This window comes from Lepus europaeus, chromosome 4 (assembly GCF_033115175.1).
Source record: "Lepus europaeus isolate LE1 chromosome 4, mLepTim1.pri, whole genome shotgun sequence".
NCBI classification, from domain to species: domain Eukaryota; kingdom Metazoa; phylum Chordata; class Mammalia; order Lagomorpha; family Leporidae; genus Lepus; species Lepus europaeus.
This window is the reverse complement of record NC_084830.1, coordinates 87266506-87282596: the sequence shown is the minus strand read 5'-3', so window position 1 is coordinate 87282596 and position 16091 is coordinate 87266506. Positions and strand designations below refer to the sequence as shown.

At 42.0% G+C, this 16091-nt stretch overlaps 1 protein-coding gene across 1 annotated transcript; it reads right to left on the bottom strand.

Moving 5' to 3' along the window:
- Window positions 1–1952: 1952 nt before the first annotated feature.
- LOC133758419 (COP9 signalosome complex subunit 7b-like) lies at window positions 1953–2509 on the bottom strand. The gene is given in 2 exon segments (XM_062189576.1): window positions 1953–2296; window positions 2299–2509. Coding segments are annotated over 2 exon segments (555 nt in total).
- Between the last annotated feature and the right edge of the window lie 13582 nt (window positions 2510–16091).

The following is a 16091-nucleotide window of genomic DNA, read 5'->3' as shown; positions in this document are numbered from 1 at the left end:
GGAGAGAACTTCCACTTTGATTATGGCCTTGTCTAAATAAAGTTGCAGTTTGTGAACTCAAGAGGCTTCCATAGCCTTGGCAGCTCATGACAAGAGCCTCAGGTGATTACTGACGTCATAAATAAGAGTGTCAATTGTTAAATCAACAACAGGAGTCACTGAGCACTTACTCTCCATGTAGGATCTCTGTCCTTTATGTGTTGTACTATGTGAATTAATGGTAAAACTAGTATTCAAACAGTACTTTATACTTTGTGTGTCTATGTGGGTGCAAACTGTTGAAATCTTTACTTAGTAAATATTAAGTAGATCTTCTGTATATAAGGATAATTGAAAATGAATCTTGATGGAGAATGGGATGGGAGAGGGAGTGGGAGATGGGATGGTTTGTGAGTGGGAGGAAGGTTATGGGGAGAAAAAGCTGCTATTATCCAAAAGTTGTACTTTTGAAATTTATATTTATTAAATAAAAGTTAAAACAAAACCAAACAAAAAACCACGACGGGTTCAAGGAAACTAGCTAGCCACCTGTGGCCTTCCACCTGTGGAAAGGCCTCAGCAGGCTTTGAATGTGGATGCTTTGATCTTGGACTTCTCATCCTGAACTTCTGAAGGAAACAAATTCCCGAAGGTATTTAGTTATAGCACAAACAAACAAAAAACTGTCTATGGAGCTTTGAATTTAATTTGTAATCAACCAGTCATATTTAAAATGGTTAATGTCACATTTGGCTTGTGGCTACCATATTGGACTACAGAGACTGGAACATTTCCCTTCTTGCAGAGAGTTCTACTGGATGGCACTGTTTCAGGGCCCTTTAAAGCTAAGGAAGACCTACCTAGTGGGGATTGGGTACAGTGTTGGGGAAGACTTCAATGGCCTTTGATAAAAGGTTGCTTCTTCTTCTTCTTCTTTTTTTTTTTTTTTAAAAAAGCATGTTGAAATGTGTTAGAATAAGAACCTGTACAAAAAAATTAAAATATAACCTGAAACTGTTCAAGTTCAGAAAGTCTAGTCAAGTCTTTTTCTCTTGCTGAGAGAATGCCATCATCAGGGACTCTGGGTCACTGTCCAGGGAGGGGTGGAAAGGAAGAGACAGAAGCAGCCACAGTCCTTCCCTAGACATAAGGCCTTGGCCTCACCAACCCCACAGCCGGGAGGCATGAAAGAGCCTGGAATGCATGTGGCAGACAGCCTCTGTGAGCGGCTGAGGAGCTGGAGGCAGCAGGAGGAGCAGTCAGTAGAGGACACCAGACTGGGAGAAACCCCTTCTGCCCACAGCTCCCGCAGTCCCTCCATGTATGCTCAGATCCCCACACTTGGGCAGTCCAGCACTCCCAGCTAGTGGAGACCAGAGCTGGGTTAATAAGGCTGAAAATCTGCAGGTTTAGTAAATATAGCCCAGTGTCACATCCCTCCATGGCCTGAACTAGAGCATCCAACAGGGAAAGGCAGGAGAAGGAAAAGAAGGGCATGGATATCTAGCTAGAGATCACCTGTACCATTGTGGGAACCATGGGTACACATGCTGCAGAAAGAGTACCTCCCTAATTCAGAGGGGGTTCTACTCCGCAGCCATCCATGTGGGCCAGTTACAGCTGATTCTGGCTTGTAATCAGCCTGACAAAATGGCATGAGCAAAAGGAAAACTGGGAGGGAGCCAAGCCCTTACACAGAGAACCTCCTAGAGGGAAGCCAGGCAGTGTCCACCTGTTAACAAGAATGGCATCCATGGAGCCCCTGAGTCTGAAGGGTGAACCTGGGAGGGAGGGAGTGGGGCAGGGGAAGGAGTCATGGTTTTTCTGTAATAACACCAACAGAGTAGGGAGGTGCTGGTGAGGAAATGGGCAGGTCTAGATCTCTCTGCAGGTAGGGAGGGGGAGGAAATAGGTCCTTCATGTCTTCTCCCCGCCTGACCAGGCCTGGTGAGTACCAGCTGGCCCAGCCAGCCCTAGTGGCGGCTGGAGACAAGACCTTTCACTTTGGACATCTTGGTGGGCTGCTTCTGCTCAGCATGAGAGGGACACTCCCTCTCGGTCAGCTGCTGCTCCATTTCCTGGGCCGAGGAGGACGTGGTAGCTTTGAGCTTCTTCTTGATGTTGGTAACCTCTTCTTCCACCTGCTGCTGAGCCCGGTTGTGGTTCTCTTTGTACTGGTTGGCTCTCAGGACCTGCTGCTCAATGCCAAGCAGAACTGTTTCACAGCCATTACACCATTCATGCAAGGTCTTAACAGTGTTATTGATAGCCTTCTTTCGGATGTCATGGCCAATGCAGAAATCTACTTGTGGCAGTGGTTTCACTGGTCCAGCTTGCCCTGGGTGATGTCAGGGTAGACAGCCTCAATGACAAGGTCTTCCAGTTCCTGGAGATTCTGCATCCCCAGGTCTTTCAGAAGCACAGAGAAGGGAATGCACTTCATTCTCAATGCCAGGCTCATGATGGTCAGATGTTTCAGCTTGTTCTGCTGGGCTGTGCTCAGTTCTGGCAGGCTCTCCTTATTGGCCATGTAATCTCCTTGTTTGCCTATGGAACAAACAGGTTTAGCCAAAAGGTTGCTTCTGAAAAGCAATTTTAGCACCAGCAAGGCTCCCTGAGCCTTCTCTCCTGTGATTTTTCTCAGGTTTTGACTCTGTTCTGTTCCTTCACAAAAACTCAGTCTACGTAGACCACTTCCTGTTTGTGACTTTTCTGCTTTGGTCTGGACAAGTTTTTTTTTAATTAAAAATAATCTTTTTACTTTTATGAAAACAATTATGTGTCCAATATAGATTAGCAAAAATAAAATGAAATGACCATATTATTAGTGATACACAAAGCTTGCCAGTGTTGACACTTCCTTCTTTTTTAGAAATCTTTTATTTAATAAATATAAATAAAAATTTTAATAAAATTTAATAAATACAAATTTGAAAGTACAACTTTTGGATTATAGCAGTTTTTTCCCCCCATAACCTCCCTCCCACTCACAAACCATCCCAGCTCCTACTCTCTCTCCCATCCCATTCTCCATCAATATTCATTTTCAATTATCTTTATATACAGAAGATCAACTTAGTATATACTAACTAAAGAATTCAGCAAATTGCACTCACACAGACACACAGAGTATAAAGTACTGTTTGAAGACTAATTTTACCATTAATTCTCATAGTATAATACAGTAAGGACAGAGGTCCTACATGGAGAGTAAGTGCTCAGTGACTCCTGTTGTTGATTTAATAACTGACACTCAGTAATCACCTGAGGCTCTTGTCATGAGCTGCCAAGGCTATGGAAGCCTCTTGAGTTCACAAACTGCAACTTTATTTAGACAAGGTCATAATCAAAGTGGAAGTTCTCTCCTACCTTCAGAGAAAAGGACCTTCTTCTTTGATGGCCCGTTCTTTCCACTGGGAACTCACTTGCAGAGATCTTTCATTTAGGTAATTTTTTGCCACAGTGTCTTGGCTTTCCATGCCTGTGAAACTCTCATGGGCATTTTAGCAAGATCTGAATACCTTAAGGGCTGATTCTGAAGCCAGAGTGCTGTTTAGGGCATTTGCCATTCTATGAGTCTGCTGGGTATCCTGCTTCCCATGTTGGATCATTCTCTCCTTTTTTTTTTTTTTTTTTGACAGGCAGAGTGAACAGTGAGAGAGAGAGAGACAGAGAGAAAGGTCTTCCTTTTCTGTTGGTTCACCCCTCAATGGCCGCTGCAGCTGGTGCGCTGCGGCCGGCGCACCTCGCTGATCCGAAGCCAGGAGCCAGGTGCTTCTCCTGGTCTCCCATGGGGTGCAGGGCCCAAGCACTTGGGCCATCCTCCACTGCACTTCCGGGCCACAGCAGAGAGCTGGACTGGAAGAGGAGCAACTGGGACAGAATCTGGTGCCCCGACCAGGGCTAGAACCAGGGGTGCCGGTGCTGCAGGCGGAGGATTAGCCTATTGAGCTGCGGCACCGACCAATTTCTCTCCTTTTTAATTCTATCAGTTATTATTAGCAGACACTGGTCTTATTTAGACACTTCCTTCTGTTACTTCCATGTACTGTAAAAGAAATATACTGAAGTATATTTCACATATTCTGAAGTTTCATAACTTGCTTTTTAATAATCTCCATCTTTGCATGTCAAAATTGTATATCTTGCTGAATACCCAGTCCATTTTCTCTAACTGACCCTGAGATATCCCTCTGAGCAGTTTAGCCAGATCAAGATCTAATCCAGTAGTTGCTTTGTGCTTGAGTCCCTTTCAATTCAGAACATCCCTGTATTGGTAGAGAATAATTAATGCTACACATTGTAGCCAACAAATCCTGGCATTTCACTTGTTTAACTCCACAAAAGTTAGAAAAAGTAGTCTCTTTTGGCTTAACCCATCTTACTTTAGACCATTTATATCATGTTCTCCAATAGAGCAAAGGGGAGGAGACATTGGCTCTTAATTATCTTGACCCCAAACTGACACACACATAATTCTTTGGCCAGAACTGGCTGTGTGGCCGCCACTTTACTGCAGGGGAAGTAGGAGAGTGTAGAGAAGCTTTTGGAATGTGTTGTGCACATGTCTCTGCTATAACCACTCTGCCCCCCACCCAACCCTGCTCCCCTTAAGTCCCTGACCTTGCAGTATTTTTTAAAAAAGGTTTATTTTATTTATTTGAAAGGCAGAGTTACAGAGAGAGGGGGGGGGGTAATAGAAAGGTCTTCCATCTACTGGTTCACTCCCCAAATGGCCACAACGACCAAGGTTGAGTTAGGCTGAAGCCAGGAGCCTGGAACTCCATCTGGGTCTCCCACATGGATGGCAGGGGCCCAAGTACTTGTGTCTTCTGTTGCTGTTTTCCCAGGGAAGTGGATGGAAGTGGAGAAGGTGGGACTTGAACCAGCGCTTGTATGGTATGCTGGTATTGCAGGCAGCAGCTTAACCTGCTATCATACAACACCGCTCTGACCCTGCAGTATTGAAGATGCTTGAACCACTGTCCCATGAGTTTCCATATCTTTGAATTTTTATGACTGGTGCTTTGAGATGTAAGTTGTTCTCTCTCCTATAAGCTGAAGGTTAGATATAGAAGCTTAAGGATACATGTTAAGCATTTTTTACCTACACATATGATAGGTGCTGTGTAGTTGGCAACACATCAGGAAACTTAAATGGCTGGTTAACTTGTATTATGATACTATTTTGTTTGCTGGACTAGAGTAATGGACATCTGACATTTCTCAATTAGATGGTGATAGCTTCCCATTTATGAGTTGTAAACATATATCAGTATTAAATCCATATACTTAACACTGACAACCCTTGTATGTCAATAATTTTATCAGATGTTACTTAATGATTATTTTCTTATTCAGTCATTCCTTCTATCTTGTTAGCTGGCTTTCTTCTATAAGGGTCTGTTTTCATTGGGTGTCCTGGAAATATAGTTATCTGCTGGAAATGCTTAGTTATTTCCCTTTAGTTGCTGATTTTCTAAGTAAGGAGTTGGTTGAATGGATGCTTCAAATAATTGCTATTTTGGGGTTCTCTTTATAAAAAATGCAATTTATGGAGATAATGGCAAATTCACATATAGTTGTAACTAATAATATAGAGGCACCTGTGTACCTTTCATCCACATGTTTTATATTAATAATATTTTGAAAAGCTATAGTACATTATCATAGTTGAGAAATCAAATCAATACAATGTGCTTCATTTTATTAAACATTCCAATTTTATTTCTACTCATGTGTGTGTTCACATGTATATTTAATTTTTTACAGTTCATCACATGTCTAAGTTTGTGTATCTAACACCTCAGTCGAGATACTGAGCAGCTTCATCACTACAAGGATCCTGTAAATTGCTTTCTTGTAACCACACCCACCACACTCCCACTCCCATCACCCTCTTTCAGTCCCTGACCATTGACTGTCACTAATCTGTTCTGCATTTCTAGAATACTCTTGTCATTTCAAAAAAGCTAAAATGTGCATGGAATCATAGGGACAGGCATTTGGCGTGGTAGTTATATGTCTCTTGAGACACCTGCAACCCATGTTGGAGAGTCTGGGTTTGAATGCCACTGTTGTTCCCCATTCTAGTTTCTTGCTAATAAGCACTCCGGGAGGCAACAGATGATGGCTCAAGTGCTTGGGTTCCTGTCATCCACATAGAAGACTTGGATTGAGTTCTGGCTCCTGGCCCAATCCCAGCTATTGTAGGCATTTGGGGAATGAATTAGTGGATGGAAGATATCTGCTTGTCTGTCAGTCTCTCTCTGTGTCCACCTTTCAAATAAAAACATAAATAAATGAAATCATATAGTACGGTATAACTCCATAGCAATTCATCAAATATGTTGCATGAGGTACTTGTTGAATTTCTGTTTTTTTAAATTATCAGGAAAGTCATGATTTCATTGATTAAATGCACTTAAATCTGCTAAAATCATTGTTATTATTATTATTATTATTTGATGCTGAAATTATCACAACTTTGACATGTGAGGGTCACCTTCTAATTTATGCCTGAGACTTTTTTATATGCCTCATTATTTCTTTTAAAAAATCAACTTTTAATTTCAGGATAGTTTTAAATTTACAAAAATAAAAAAAAAATAGTGCAAAGAGTCCTCAGGGCAGGCACTGTGGCATGGTAAGCTAAGCCTCTGCCTGTGGTCCTGGAGTCCCTTATGGGCACAGGTTCATGTCCCAGAGGCTCCAATTCGAACCACATCTCTGCTTCTGGCCTGGGAAAGCAGTGGAAGATGGTCCAATGCTTGGGCCCCTGTGGCTTCATGGGAGACCCAGAAGAAGCTCCTGGCTACTGGCTTGAACCAGCAGATGGAAGACCTTTCTCTCTGTCTCTCCATCTCTCTGTCTGTAACTCTACCTTTCAAATAAATAAATAAAATCTTTAAAATAATTAAAACAAAAAAGAGTTCTACATGCCCTGCATCCAGCTTCCCTTACTGTTAACATCTTATATTGGTATTTATAGAGTTGTCATAGTTAATGAACCACATCAGCTTCCCCTATTTCTTTATCCAAACTCCCTTGATCCCTCTTAATTCTCCCAGCCTCCTGCATCATTTTAAAAATGAAAATTATTAAAGTATACTATTACTACCAAAAATGCACAAGTCATAAATGCATAGTTCAATGAAATTTCATAAGGTCACAAAACTAAGATCAAGGTAACTGAAATTATCAGCACCCCAAACACCTTTCATTGTGTCCCCTCTGAGTCATGGTTCCCCATACTTCACTGGCCTGACACTATAGATTTGCTTTGGCTGTTTTTGAACTTAATGTAAAAGGAGTCATACAGTACATCTCCCTCCCTCTGTGTGTGTGTGTGTGTGTGTGTCCAGCTGCTTTTGCTCAAAAGTATGTTCATGAGCTATGTTCATGCTCATCTGAGAAGACTTAAGTTCTTCCAGATTTGGACAATAACTTCTTTTAGAAACTGTAAAGTAGTCTTTGTTTTTTTAAATTGTATTTACTTGAAAGGCAGAGAGGCAGAAAGAAAGAGACAGATCTTCTATCTATTGATTTACTCTTGGAATGCCATAATAGTCATGATTAGGCCATGCCAGAGCCAGGAGTCTGCAAATCAATCCAGGTCTCCCACATGGTGGCAGGGACCCAAGTACTTGAGCAATCAGCAAAATACTCTTAATACATATTTTATGAAGAAATATGAACAAACTGCTTTAATATTCAATGTTTTAAATTAAACTGTACTGGGTAATGCTAGTTTCACAGTTCTACTCAAAAGTAAGAAAGTTCAATGTTTCTACAGAAATTTTAATGGTCACTGCGTAACAGTAATTTTTCCTGTTGGTTATTAAGATAGCTTTGTATGCTTGTAGGTTGCATTGACTCTTTTATGGCCACTTTAAAAAATTTATTTAAAAGACAGAGTGACAGGGCTGGTGCTGTGGCGCAGTGGTGCAGTGGGTTAACGCCCTGTCCTGAGGTGCCAGCATCCCATATGGGCACCGGTTCTAGTCCCAGCTGCTCCTCTTCCAATCCAGCTCTATGCTATGGCCTGGGAAATCAGTAGAAGATGGCTCAAGTCCTTGGGCCCCTGCACTCATGTGGGAGACCTGGAAGAAGCTCCTGGCTCCTTGCTTCGGATTGGCGCAGCTCCAGCTGTTGTGGCCATCTGGGGAGTCAACCAGTGGATGGAAGACCTCTCTCTCTGTCTCTACCTCTCTCTGTAACTCTTCTAGATAAATAAAGTAAATATTTTTTTAAAAAAGGCAGAGTGACAAAAAGAGAAGGTGGGGGGAAAAGGGAGGGAGGGAGGGAGGAAGAGAGAGAGAGGCAGAGGGAGAGAGAGAGAGAGAGAGAGAGAGGGAGAAAGATCTGTCTGTTGGTTCACTACTCAAATGGCTGCAATGGCCAGACCTGGGCCAAGCTGAAGCCAAGAGCTTGTAACTCCATTCAGATCTCCCACTTGTGTGGAAGGGGCCCAACTGCTTGGGCCATCATCTACTGTCTTCCCAAATGCATTAGCAGAGAGCTGTATGGAAAGCAGAGCAGCTGAGACTTGATCCAGCACTCCAATATGGGTGGGTGCACAGGAGCTATCACATGATGAGCTAACAAACAGACAAAACCTAGGCTGAACTTGAACTCAAACAGTAGTCAACCCTCTTACAAGAACCACCCTCCCGTGAGCATGCCCCTTAATGACCTAATGACCTCTCACTGGCCTCACCTCCTAGCTGGGAGAGTTAGACTAAGTCTTCACCTTTAATCCATCAATAATTAACATTAACATTAAGAAATTAGAGTTTAGGCCGGCACCGTGACTCAATAGGCTAATCCTCTGCCTTGCGGCACTGGCACACCGGGTTCTAGTCCTGGTTGGGGCGCCAGATTCTATCCTGGTTGCCCCTCTTCCAGGCCAGCTCTCTGCTATGGCCCGGGAAGGCAGTGGAGGATGGCCCAAGTGCTTGGGCCCTGCACCCGCATGGGAGACCAGAGGCACCTGGCTCCTGGCTTCGGATCAGCGCGATGTGCCGGCCGCAGCGGCCATTGGAGGGTGAACCAACGGCAAAAAGGAAGACCTTTCTCTCTGTCTCTCTCTCTCACTATCCACTCTGCCTGTCCAAAAAAAAAAAAAAAAAAAAAAAAAAAGAAAGAAAGAAAGAAAGAAAGAAATTAGAGTTTAAATATCTGTGAGTTTTGGGACAAGTTCTACTCAGCCCATAACACTCGCTAATCTCCAATTCCTATGGACATAGAGTGAAGTGTGGATTCAATTTTACATTTTCGAGTTACCAGGTACACTAACATCATTTCTTTAAAAGATCCATCTTTATCATATATGCCTTTATTGTGTACTACATTCTCACGTATATTTGTGTGTGTTTCTAGGTTTTATTTACATTTCTTGGTTCACCCATATATATGTGGACCATACTGTTTCAAGTATTGAGGCTTTATATTTCTGTTTTATTATCCGATAGGGCCATTCCTTAACTTTTGCTGTTCTTTTTCATGTTTTCTTACCCACTTATCAGCTTGCTCTGTTTCAGGAAGAAATACTGTTGGCATTTTTATTAAGATCAAAAATATAAACTGGCATTGGAGGGATTGACATCGTTATGATGTTAGACCTTCTTATCTAGATAGCTGGGATTTCTTTTGTTATATTACAAGTCCAGTTTTATGTCTCTAGGCAATATTTGCAAGTTTCCTAATACAGATTTCTCACTTTCTGCCACTGTAAGAAGCTAGGCGATGCTGTGGGAATAGTAAAGCCACAGATCCCAGTCACAAAATAAATCAGGCTGTGTCTCTCAGGCTGATGCACATTAGGTGACTGCAGTTCACCTGCCAGCCTGAATGCTTCCTTTTTGTGGCACCACCATCAATAACGTCACGTCTCAGCCCTGAGGGGATAGAGACAGAGCAGGCGGGACTCATTAATTCTTATATGTCTTAGCTGGAAGTGACTCTAGTCAACTCTACTCAGATTTTGTCCAATGCAATTAGACATATGGCCTCGCCTACCCCAAGGAGGGCTGACAATTAGTTTTCTTCTTTGCCCCAGAATGAGGTGAATACCAGGTATAGGTGAGCAATTTGTTCCTTTAGTTATATCTTCCAATGAGTAGTTTATTTATGTATTATAGTATCAGTTTTTGTATGTTAATGTTCTATCCTGCCATCTTACTAAATTTTGTACTCTAGTTTGTCAATCAATAGTGCTGGGTTTTACAAATATACAATGATATTATCCATAGATAGACATATTGTACTTCTTCCCTTTAAATTCTTTCTAAAATTATTTATTTATTTTTTATTGGAGAGACAGATAAAGGAGAGAAAAAGAGAGGGCTCCTATTCACTGTTTCACTTCCAGATGACCAAAATAGCTGGACTGCATTGAGCCACAGCCAGGAGCAGAGAACTCCATCCAACTCTCCCACGTGGGTGGCAATATCTCGGGTACTTGAGCCATCTCTGCTGCTTCCCAGAGTCTGCTTTAGCAGGAAGATGGGGTCAGAAGCTGAAGCCAAGTGTGGAACCCAGGTGCTCTGATATGGAATGTCAGCATCGCTCCAGGCCAAACTCTTGCTCACTTCCTTTTCAGTTCTTACACCTGTTGAGTACCCTTAGGACAGTGCTAAATTGTGCTGGAGATACTGGGCATTCTTGCTTATTTCTTTCTTTCTTCCTTCTGTGTTTTCCCATCTAATTGGATGCTTTACCAATAGTCACCACTCATGGGTGAAATGTTCTCCTCTACTCCCAAGCAGGAGTCCCTTACAGTCATTCTTCCCTCCCTCAGGATAGATATTGCTATCCAGGATCTGTTGTTAATGCAATGAACTTGGAGGCCCTTAGGCTGAGATGCTACATCTCCTTGAGTTCCTTTACAAGCCATCTGGAATCCAGATCAGAATAAATGGTCATAACCCATGAAAACCAAACTTAAGCTTACCCAACCATCAGAAACTGCCAACTAACCTCTAAATAGGGGCATTCTACCTTAGCCTACGAAATATTCTCTTTGTCTTGCTGCCCCTAACACCTTATTTTTTTTTATTTTATTTTATTTTTAACTTTTATTTAATGAATATAAATTTCTAGTGTACAGCTTATGGATTACAATGGCTTCCCCCTCCCATAACTTCCCTCCCACCCACAACCCTCCCCTCTCCCGCTCCCTCTCCCCTTCCATTCACATCAAGATTCATTTTCAATTCTCTTTATATACAGAAGATCAATTTAGTATAAAGATTTCAACAGTTTGCACCCACATAGAAACACAAAGTGAAACATACTGTTTGAGTACTAGTTATAGCATTAAATCAAAATGTACAGCACATTAAGGACAGAGATCCCACATGAGGAGCAAGTGCACAGTGGCTCTTGTTGTTGACCCAACAAATTGACACTCTAGTTTATGGCGCCAGTAATCACCCTAGGCTGTCGTCATGAGTTGCCAAGGCTATGGAAGCCTTCCAAGTTTGCCGACTCTGATCATATTTAGACAAGGTCATAAAAGACAGAGTGAGGATAGTAACCAATGATCCTAAGAGTGGCATTTACCAGGTTTGAACAATTATACAGCATTAAGTGGGGAAGAGGACCATCAGTACACACAGGTTGGGAGTAGAGCCATTGGTGGTAGAGTAGAGGTTATGATTACAAAGGAATGAGGCCTAAGTGTGCTAGACAGGGTCTAGAACAAAGAACAGAGTCATTATTAGATGTGCTAAGAAAGGTGCTGTCTAAGCTACAATTAAGTTTTCTGATTGAGAGGCAAATAGAACCTGATAGAAGGGGTTTGATAATAATCTGTTGGGCTTTAGGCCTTGTAAGTTAAGAGGCCCAGACCTATCTATCTCTTCACATGGGGTATATCCTAAGGGAGGTGTGAACCTCCTAGGGGAAGGCACTCTGTTGACTTTCATTACTTGGCTGGCCTGGGAGGAGAGCTGGCCAGGTAAAGGCAGGGGGCATCTCTAACAAGAAATTTACAGTTCTGCCTGCAATGTTGCTGACCCTACTTGACCATACCCTCAGCTGCAGTGGTCACTTTGGAAGCTGGGCTGAGTGAAGGGCTTTTCAGCTTAGAGCCAATAAGATCTGTGGCTCTGACCTGGGCATCCTTCGACTCCAGGGCAGGTCCATTTCCAGTGATCCAACTCTTGGCAGAGCTGCCAGGGCTCTTCACAAGCTGACTTCAGCTGAAGCCCAGGCTTACCACATTGAAAGCCACTGCAGTGGACTGGCCTGTTGGGTCTCCTTGAGGGCAGATCGCTGTACAGATCAGCCATTAATAGGCCTGCCACCCATTGCTTCTGATGCCTAGCTTTCTTTTCCTCCTGGTTTGTGTTAAAGCAGACCAGAGGATGCAAGTCAAGGGAGTGCCCGTATCCCATCTCTAATCTTCAGTGGCCTGAACTACAAGTCTATAGTCACAGGCATGTTCTGTAGTAGTTTTTCTAAGGTAGACAATGCCCATGAGGAAAATTATATTCTCACTTTAAAACTTTCTTTCCCTTTTGTCTGAAAGGGAGATTTTTTCTACTTACTGTATACTTCGCTGATGGCGAAGTGAATCTAGCTATGAGATTATTATTTAAATTCTTATTTTGGCTAAGCTATTACAGAAAAATGTTAGCCATCTCTTTTATAAGGTCTAAAGATTAAATTGTGCATCCTACAGATTCCTTCATAATAGAATTAGTTTCCTACCTTGAAGAGAATAGAGAAATGAAAGAACAAGTTGGGCTTAGAATAGAGAAATGAGGGAGCAAGTCCTAGATCGCTTGCTGACAATAGCAATATCACATGAATACTTAGCAAACCGTTTCAACCATTAGATAACAACTTAAGAAAACATTTACCAGAAGGTCCAATGCCTTCTATAAATTTTAAGAATCATGTATTTGAAAACACCTCTTAAATATCTAACATGGTGTAGTTTGTTTAGCCAGTAAACTTAAGCACAACCAGCTAAAATGTTTTTAGTTTCTTTCTACCAACACGTTTAAAACATATGATACACAGATTCAGGTCACACAAATTAAAATGTATCTTTGATTGATTTTAGCAGCTTAAATTTATGGACAATCTTATCTATAAGCCATTTAAAATAAAACTCTTAATAAAATTTCCTATGTGGACATACAATATGTACACACATATAACATAGCATAATAGACCAATATAGCAATTTTAATAATAGCTTTTAAAATCTTTAACTCTTTTTGTTGATTGCCAATTGATTTGAATTGCTTTTTATTTTTAGATTACTTTAACACATTGCTTTAACAGAGCATCAGAGTGTAATTCTATGTCAAAGAGAAATTGAGCTTCCTATGATCTTTTGCTGTGAGGTTTCCTTCCTTTACCTTCTTTCATATTGGTGACCATGTTTCTGTGTTTCTGTGTGTAACACATCTTTAAGCATCTTTTGCAGGGCAGGATGAGTGGCAACAAATTCTTTCAGTTTCTGTTTGCTATGAAAAGTCTTAATTTCACCTTCATTCACAAATGAGAGCTTTGCAGGATATAATATTCTGGGCTGGCAGTTTTTCTCTCTTAGTACCTGGGCTATATCTCGCCATTCCCTTCTAGCTTGTAGGGTTTCTGATGAGAAGTCTGCTGTGAGTCTAATTGGAGATCCTCTGAGAGTAATCTGACGTTTCTGTCTTTCACCTTTTAGAATCTTTTCTTTATGTTTCACTGTGGTGAGTTTGATTACAACATGTCGTGGTGAGGATCTCTTTTGGTCATGTTTATTAGGGGTTCTATGAGTTTCCTGTACTAAGATGCTTCTGTCCTTCTCCAAACCTGGGAAATTTTCTGCTAGTATCTCACTGAAAATGCCTTCTAATCCTTTCTCCCTCTCCATGCCTTCAGGAACTCCTAGAACCCGAATGTTGGGTTTTTTAATAGTATCCTGTAGATTCCCGACAATATTTTTTAGATTTCTAATTTCTTCTTCTTTTCTTTGGTTTGCCTGTTTCCTTTCCTGTTCCCTGTCTTCTAAGTCTGATATTCTCTCTTCTGCTTCGCCCATTCTGTTTTTAAGTCTCTCAAATGTGTTTGTCATTTGATCTATTGAATTCTTCATTTCATTATGATTTCTAGTGACTATCACAGTTTCTTGTTCTACTAGTTGTTTCATTTCATTTTGATTCCTCCTTAATATTTCATTTTCACGAGAGAGATTTTCTATCTTGTCCATTAAGGATTTCTGTAGTTCAAGAATTTGTTTTTGAGAACTTCTTAATGTTCTTATCAATTTTTTGAGGTCTGCTTCTTGCATTTCTTCAATCTCATCATCTTCATAATCTTGAATTGGGGTGTCTTTTTCATTTGGGGGCGTCATGGTGTCTTCCTTGTTCTTGTTACCTCGGTTTTTGCGTTTGTTGTATGGCATGTTGGAGATATTTGGTTTCTTCACTGTGGTGTTTTTTCTTGTTACACTATGGCTCTTATTAAGTGGACTGTCTGCTTTCGGTGGAGCCTTAGAGGCTTGAGATAAGTGTGGCCTGAGAGCTGTGTTTGGTTCCTCAGGGTTGAGGGTGTGTCAAAGATGACACTCCCAGGTTAGGTGTGGTAAATGTCTCTCTCTTTTTTTTTTTTTTTTTTGATTCAAAAGGGAAGTAATTCCACACAGCTGAACGTAATTGGAGGTAGTTAGCAGGCGAATGATATACCCACAGGAGCCAGAGATTGGAAGCTCTTTCCCAAGGACCACACAGGGAATCTCTGCTGCCCTCAGTGTGGGCTCCAATTCTCCTGCAGTCTCCCACTGGGTTGCCAAGTTAGATGCTAATCTCCTGTTATTTCACCCCTCCCCCCAGAGTCAGGTTTTTCTGCTAGGCTCAGGGCCAGTGCAGACCTGAGGTCGTCCTGCTTATGACGTATGTCCAAAATGGCGCCTGCTCTTTGTCTTGCTCGCCTTTGAGAGGTGAGCGGAGAGAGAGAAACTTGTGTCCGTATCGGTCACTTTTTTTTTCCCTCTCTCTCTTCTAGTTATCCTGGTGAGCTTTTCCCCACGGAGTTTCAAGCCTCGTTCCCTCTAGTCTCCTCTTTCTGCTTGCCCGCTGGTGTCTCGGGCTATTGAGGTTCGGCTCACCTCGCGTTCCAGCGCTGGTGCATTGAGTCTGCTGCTGGTGTCTCGAACTTGGGCTTCCACGCTCTCCACGCAGGTCCACTGTGAATCACTAGTTCCGGAAGAGTTTCCGCTGCTGTTTCTTCCCCTGCTCTTCCTTGACCCTGCAGTATCTCCACTTTTATTAACCTGTGTGTCTTGCTGAACTATCAATGTGCTCCCTTCCTATTCCGCCATCTTGCCGCTCCCCTCCCCTAACACCTTATGAGAGTTTTCCCCTTGTGTCCCCTCAGTGGAGCCCTTAATCACTTGCAGTTTGATGCTGCCCTTTTCATGAATTACTCCTTAAAAATGTGATGCAGCTAAGTATATCTACTGAACCCTGGCATGGCCTAGAATTCTTGTCAACCCTTTCTAGAGATATATCACACTTGAAAACTGGGGTGACATCTGTGCCATCCCATACGTGAATGAAACTCTGTTTCATGCTGTCCTTTCTAATAACACTGGTGACTCAAGTCCCTGTTGATCCAGCTGCATCAGCACAAGATGGGACCAGGATTACTTACCAGGTTATTGCAAGTTCCAGGTGCCAGGAAATGAAATTCCTGCCTTGTTTGTAATTGTAACCCTCAGCATATATTATGTGCTCAATAAATATTTGCTGATTGCATTAAATAACAGTCACTGTGAAGAGAAATCTGGTGGCCTGGAGATAGTTGCTATGGCTTTTGGAGTGTGGTCTGGGTGTCCACCAGATAATGTGGAACCAAGAAGCTGTCTACAAACACTGAAGTGGGTTTTTGATGCTGAGTTGACCTCGGTTTGCAGTCACTGGCAGTAATCTCAGTGGCTGCATATTTTTTATCAGGTGCCTGAGACCAAAACAGGGAGGTGAAAGGGAAGGCCTAATTTAGTGATTCTCAAAGTATGACTGCAGAACCAGTAGCATCAGCATCTCCTGAGAACTTGTTGGAAATATAAATATGGAGCCCTACCCCAGACCTATGAGATCAGAAACTTT